General features: G+C 38.1%; 1 protein-coding gene across 1 annotated transcript; it reads right to left on the reverse strand.

Moving 5' to 3' along the window:
• Positions 1-291: 291 nt before the first annotated feature.
• On the reverse strand, positions 292-2,391 carry LOC149078703 (disintegrin and metalloproteinase domain-containing protein 10 homolog). Its single transcript, XM_089241405.1, has one exon. It carries the CDS (start codon positions 2,389-2,391, stop codon positions 292-294), a length of 2,100 nt encoding a protein of 699 aa, XP_089097531.1.
• Positions 2,392-7,599: the final 5,208 nt, after the last annotated feature.

Here is a 7,599-nt window from a genome sequence, read left to right on the forward strand (position 1 = left end):
TTTTTTCTTTGTAAAAATAGTATTGCACAATCTCCCATTAATGTTTCAAAAATCACATTTTTATTGAACGGCCTGGAAGAAACAAAAGAGACGAACAAAGCTGAAGTAGAAATGAACCCGAATTGCAGTTACTTGAAAATATCAGAAAATTAGATCAAGTCTTTAAAAACAATGATAAGTATACGTGTTCTAATAATGCTTGAACACTATTTTCAACAGTGTTGTTGTCTGTTCTCTGAAAAATGTTCTCTTCATCTTGAATTTTTCTGCAAATTTCGATCGAAAACAATGTCAATTGTGTCGTTGGCGATGTGATCCAATATTATGTTTCGGGTGAGAATGAACTGTGTGGTGTCTTCCTGTGCTATGCAATGTCTGGCGAGCAGAAGATTGGTGCATTGTTTTGCAGGGCCATATTTGTGGCAAACGTTTTTTCTTTTTGATAATGTAATAATAGTATGTACCAGATGCAGTGATGACTATCAGTATCAGCGCAACAAGAATGTATGGCCAAACTACAGTATCTTCACTTGGATATTCTCCTGTGGGTGAAGTGCAACCACCATAACCATTACACTGCAGTTTATGACCACATATTGTACCATAAGGTAATTTTGGTGTGACATCATAATGAGCAAATCCTAATATATGGCTTGATATGCATTTCCCATCTTTCAGACAACAGACTCTGCATCTCCATTCCAGTTTGCACATGCATGTATCGAGTCCGTGATCTCGACAATAGCTGCTGTTGCAGAATCCTGAAGAGCAGGTATGGATGCCTCCACCACTATCTGAGCAATTTGTTCCATCTTTCTCGTTGGTCTTGTTCCAGCAGTTTTTCAAAACACCGTCGCATCTTCCTACAATACATCCAAAGTTTTCTCTAGAGCAATTCTTTCCACTTGCTGATATTGTGCAGTTCGTGCAGCACAGATCCGACTTGTCGCTGCAAGTATAACCTTTACTACGACGGTAGGTGCATTCTTTATCTCCATCGTCGTTGCCGCCTTTCGGCGTGCAGCATCTGTCTAATTCCTCGCATACATGTTCATTGGGGCCGCAGTCACATTCTTCGTCGCCTTCTCTTATTCCATTCCCGCATTCTGGAGATAAGGGCTGCATGCATTCTCTTACGTGTTCCTCTTTGAGCATAGGTCGCATTTGATCGAGACTGCATGGTGAGAAACGATATTTATTTTCTCCCGGTGTGCCTCCTGATACCATTACGTAGTTGTATATTCCATATGGCCTGCAAGTTGCATTTTCATCTATATCATGAAGAGCTCCAAAGGAATGACCAAATTCGTGGATGAAAATTATCTTCATTATTACATTCGGATTAGTTCTTACGATACCGAATTTTCCCCCATGTTTCGAACAAAGTCCTTGGTCAACTGCTATTCCCTGAGGGCCTTTTAACGTGTACCCAGTCAATGCGTATGTCAAACAAGAGTTATATGCATGTTGAGTATTACCATAAATAGCTCTGAAGTCCTGTAAATATGTGTCCAGGTCACTGAGACGTGTACTAAACGGATAGCCCGGTTCGTTCTTACTCTTATAAATAATGAGTTTCCAAGGTAATATTCGGACAGTGTCATTTCCGAAATCTGTAGTGCGGAATGCCTTGTCGACTTCATGCAACATCAGATACATGTATTGGAGAGCATTTTCTTTCTTCTGTTCGTAGAATCCTGCATCGCCGATCATTTCAACTCTACACACCAGAATATTATGAGAATCCGAGATTTGTTTTCTTGTCATCCTTAAATCTTCAACTATTCTAATGTCTTTCGTATTTGTGAGGCTCAAGTTTGAAACGTTGATGCTTTTGAATTCAAGATCACTCGGAGTGTATTTGTTTTCGGCCATGAAATGTCGGTAACTCGAACTGTTGGGAGTTCTCGTGGGTTTGATATCAATATCTCTATAAACAATCGTCTCTGATCGCAAGTCGTTGAAATACGTGGAAGCTTGTACCAAATTATATGTAACATTCTGTATTTTGATTATCCCCTCGAAACTGCCACTGTCCGTAAGGTACCCTGAAATAGAATATTTGTCGTTTTCACAGTCATAAAATTTGCCTCTGAAAGGTCCGATGTCCTTTGTACCATTCCCATGTATTTCAACCGTGGTCCTCTTCATCAGGGAATCCGGAAGTTTATTTGCCAATACCTCAACGTTGTGTCCAAAATAGTCAAAACTTATTTTCATGTTATCCGGCGTATCCAATGGTCCTTCTTCATACTCATCAAAAGATATGTGTAATTCCGTAATTTGGTACTTGAATAAGAATTCCTCCAGCTGAGATGAAACCGTTGAGAATCCACTAAGCTGCAACAGAAACAAGAGCGCTGATTTCCTAAAGATTTTTAAAACATGCATTGTTTTTTCGTCTACCAATCACTCTGAATATGTCACGCAATGTAAATTCGCTATGAATATGTTGTGGATATTTTTAACTCTTGAAAGAATTTCACTCTAAATAATGAACCACGTGACTGTCGACAACAGTCCATCATGGGACCCACTACTGTTTGAAATTGCGATATCTCAGCTGCATAAATCTGTTGCTTTCAGAAAGACACAAATCTATCAACCTAGGAGCACGCGCGCTACAAGGAGGACATGAGAACGCGCATGGGAGTGCTTTGCACACCCCACTAGTAAATTTCTTCTGAAATGTGATTTTTATTTTTAAAAAAAATTAGTAATAAATATCTTGAAAACTACATTTAATCAAAATGAAAGAAATTGTGAGTAAATACCAGCATTAATTTGATATGAAAACTTATATTATTCTGCACTCTCCGCGCAAAGACTGATTGTATATTAGTGACAAATATTCTTGCTGTACTTAGAGCAGCTCGTTTTTGTTTTTGTCTTTTTCTCATGCACATAAAAAAACGTTTGTACAAAGTCTTTATCTGTTTGCAAATGGTTTGGAAGCTGAAAAATTTGTTCAGAATCTCCCTTTTTATGGAGTGTACTCTTTTACTATTTGGGACTGATTAGTTGAAGGGCTAAAGTCTTTCTATATGAAAGACAACATTCTGTTCTTGAATTCTTTTGACAGTTTTTTCGTTGATGACAAAAGCACTCTTGCATCGATTGCAGTGATGGTCAGCAATGCAAAAACTATTACCATGGGACATCTATTTAAAATTTTAGTAGAATATGGAACACCCATTTTTTATCTACAACATCCACAATATCTTCACAAGATTTTTCTCAGAAGATAGAGTATAAGTCTTACGACACATATATACCAATAATACTCATTTATTGATTTTTCATGCGTAGAAACATCTTCAAAAACTTCTGCAAGCATTTGATTCTATCTTCGTAACGCAAATAGAGAGATATTTTCGTACAAGTAAAGTAACATCATGACGCGCAAGGGGGTGTTTAACACTCCAGTAGCGCTGCCTACAAGAGAGCAAAAGAGTAAATTTCGCACCTGACATGTTCCCCTATTAAAATAGATGATATTATAAGCAGCTACACTAGGTTATACCCATTTAAAAAATAGCAAAGTTAGAAATTTCGTAATATATATTCACGTGGGGTGCGAACACCCCCTTGCGCGTTCACTCGTGGTAAGTTCGAATCAATAAAATTAACCGTATTTAGCTTAAACATCGTGAATAGTATTATAATATAACAATTTTGTGGGGTTTTTTTTTTTTAAATTTCTACAGCCCTGTCAGTATGTGAAATAAGTTCCTTTATGATTTAGAATTTTCTATGAAATTTACAGAATCTCACTGGTTAAAATCGCGAAATAGGCACTTTACAATTAGCTAAAATGTTAAGGACAGAGACGTACAAAGAGAAATGGGCATGAGGGTCCTTGTGCCTTCACCGAGTAGACTAAAAATGTTTAAATGTTTTAAATAATTCTGTAAAGAAGTTTAGCTTCAGTGAAAAAATAATACAAAGATTATTGAAAAATACTATTATTAATAAACTAAAGATTGTTATTATTAAAATTAAAGATTGTAATTGATATTGAAAATTATAATTGAATTGTGAAGATTGCTGAAAGAAGGGGCCTCTTTTATGCTATTTTAATTAATTTCTGTTAATTTAAAGTTTTTATGAAGGTTGGTAACTCAGAATTTTTCTATTTTTTCTATCATTAAAATTGATTGATTAGCAACGTTCGTGACGCTTTTCATCACCGAAAGTTGCCCTTAGGGGCCGTTCAAGTATTACGTCATCATCGAGGGGAGGGGGTTGGTTCCGATTTGCTGACTTTTGATGACAAGGGGGGGAGGGGGGTTTGGATAATGCTTACGTCATCAACCACCCTTTATGAAAATATGAAATATTTTTAATGGTATCTTACTCGGCTCGCCGAAAACGAGAAAAACCTTTCGATAGTTTGTGGGCAATTGAAATGATATCCCCCCCTATTGATAAGTGCCCTACACAGAGCCACTTCAGTGATCTCTAAATTTTTCGTGGATCCAAGTGATCTGGAAATGTGTCCGGGCCGCTTAAGTGCTCTGGAAATGTGTCCGGGCCGCTTAAGTACTCTGGAACTATGCCAAGAATCACTCAAGTGATCCTTAACTAAATGCCGCGGATCACTTAAATTATCTGAGAATGTGCCGCGGGTAATTTGAGTGATGTAGAACCGCACTGTGGGGGGGGGGGCACTTAAGTGCTCTAAAACTACGTCACATGTCACTCAAGGAATCTGTAAATGTGTCACGGATCGCTTAAGTGTTCTGGAACCGTGTCCCGGGTCATTTAAGGGATCTGAAAATGTGCCACAGGCCGCTTAAATGTTCTGGAATTGTACTACGGGACACTTAAGCGATCCGTAAATGTGCCGCTTTGTTCATTTTTATAAAATTATGTTTGAAGAGGACAAGTCGCATCAGATAACCCCCAGGGCCATATTTGGTTCGCGGGCCAAGCACCTTTATGTGATTTATCATTATATGGCTAATATAGAGGATGGGTCGCAGTGAATTTATTAAAGATAAATTTTGAGTTCATTGCCTTCAAATAACATTGAAATTAACAGAAATTGATTGTAGTAGCATTTAAAGGTATTTTCTTCCACAATTTCAATTGAAAAAAAAATATTTTTTTGCATTAAAAAAATAAATTTTTGATTGTGGGAGGGAGACACGAGCCCTCCCTATGCCCCCGCCCCCTGTGTACGTCAAACCAAAAGATACCCAGGCCACATCGCCATATGGCAATATCGGCCACACGGACTGGATACCTCTGGCAATTTATTCATAAAAAAGCATACATTACAAAATATATATTACAATCATAACAACAATAAAATAATAATCTAAGTGTAAAATCAATTGCGACATCACAAATCTACGTATACAATCGGAAATCAAACATATAATCCTATATATTCCGTATTAAATCTAAATTCGAATATAAAGTCCTAAATCGCATATTGAAATCAATAATAAATCAGATAAAATTCATAAACGATTTCATCCTCAATTTAAATCGTTAAAAAATTAAAATATACTGGTCTTGTGCTATCAGTCAGTCTTCTTTGTAGTTGATCAGTTTCTTTTTTCTTTGTGAGCGGCGAGGTGGTGTAGTTTGTACTTGTGCTATAGGCTGATAAGGCGTCCGTGGGATCACTTTGTCTTCATTGTCTTCTATCCATCTAATTATTTTCTTGACTTTATTTATTCTATTTTTGTTTTTAAAAATCTCTCTGATCCAGAGTGTGGCATTTTCAGCAGCGGGCACAGCCATGTGCTTTAGAGATGTGCAGTAAATTTACATGTTGTCAAGTAATGGATGGGATTGCCGATTTCACCACAAAGGCAATGATCTGTTCCTCGTTTTTTGAAGCGCTGAAGGTAATTTGGAAAAGGTCCGTGATTGGTTGTAAAAAATACAAGTTCTCTGTTCCAATTTTTTGCGTTGTATTACTATTTGTGTACTATTTTGTGGACACTTCTTCCAGTTTTGGCATCATTCCATCGGGTTTGCCATAGATCGAGTATTTCTTTTCTTGCCTTTTGTTTCGCTGTTAATAATATTTTAATTAAATGTGCGCCATTGATTGTCGCTGCTTTGGCTATTGCGTCTGCTTCTTCGTTCCCCCACTCACCCACGTGCGCTTTGATCCAAGATATGCGAATTTGTGGGTTCTTGTGGAGGACCTGCCGAATTTCCCTAGCCATAGTATGGATGGTCATCGGGTTCTGTATTGCATATGTACTTGAAAAGCTATCGCTATAGATTATAGATGCTTGTTGGAATTCTTGAGCTTTTATGGTTGCCATGTATAACGCTAGTAATTCAGCTTGAAAGATATTCAAGACATACAGAAGACTGGATGTTGTGAAGATATTTATTATTTCATATGTTAATTTTTTAAGGAAGGAAAAAACTCTTCTCTGCCTCTACCGGGAGTCGAACCCGGGTCCCTCGATTGCCGGACGAGTGCTCTGACCACTAAGCTACAGAGGAGATAGAGATTTTCCTTCGCTAGAGCGTATATGTGCCGAACGGAACCGTGCAATGGACGGTGAAACCGATCAGCTAATAGCTCATGGACGACGAGCCACCAGAGGGCTATATATATGACATGAATGTCGCTCTCCACTTGTTAATACAAGATATACAGAAGACTGGATGTTGTGAAGATAGGCTGATAAGGCGTCCGTGGGATCACTTTGTCTTCATTGTCTTCTATCCATCTAATTATTTTCTTGACTTTATTTATTCTACTTTTGTTTTTAAAAATCTCTCTGATCCAGAGTGCGGCATTTTCAGCAGCGGGCACAGCCATGTGCTTTAGATGTGCAGTTAATGTACATATATGCTCTAGCGAAGGAAAATCTCTATCTCCTCTGTAGCTTAGTGGTCAGAGCACTCGTCCGGCAATCGAGGGACCCGGGTTCGACTCCCGGTAGAGGCAGAGACGAGTTTTTTCCTTCCTTAAAAAATTAACATCTGAAATAATAAATATCTTCACAACATCCAGTCTTCTGTATATGTTGTATTAACAAGTGGAGAGTGACATTCATGTCATATTGAAAGATATTATTGTCGTTTTCTAGCTTACTACTCCAGCACTCGATGATCTTATGATCTTTCGCTACTACATATGCTGATGCTGTTCCGGAGATAGTCTTCGAGCCATCTGTGTATATATGAGTTCTTTGGCCTGCTATTTCTTTGTTCTGGTTATTCACGATAGGTACTTGGTGTTGATGCAGGTCTTCCGATGGGTGGATAGTTATTTGTTTTTCCCGTCTCTGGTACTCTTCTGGAGCAAAGTTTAATGCATCAATCTTTGCTGGTCGGTGTAGACGTAACAATAGACCCATTTGTGCTTCATAATTCATTCATAGGCTTCAAGGCGGACAACCTGTAATGACATATAATGCGCTATTTGGTGTTGTGTGGTACGCTCCTGTGATATATAATAGTAAATTACGTTGGGCTGAGTCTAATTTCTGTTGCATGGAGTTGGTTGTGCCTGCGTACCAAATAGGTGTTGCGTAAGCCATTATTCGTGTTGCTATTGTCCAATAGAGAACTCGTCGGTGTCGATATTTGATTCCCCATTTCGCTCCGCCGATGTTT

The sequence above is a fragment of the Pholcus phalangioides genome, unplaced genomic scaffold (assembly GCF_987345545.1).
Source record: "Pholcus phalangioides strain wild (caught in Gottingen) unplaced genomic scaffold, Ppha-v1.0 ptg000013l_1, whole genome shotgun sequence".
Classification (NCBI taxonomy): Eukaryota; Metazoa; Arthropoda; class Arachnida; order Araneae; family Pholcidae; genus Pholcus; species Pholcus phalangioides.

Coding starts and splice junctions, on each gene's coding strand:
- LOC149078703 (XM_089241405.1), bottom strand. CDS start 2,391: ATGCATGTTTTAAAAATCTTTAGGAAATCAGCGCTCTTGTTTCTGTTG.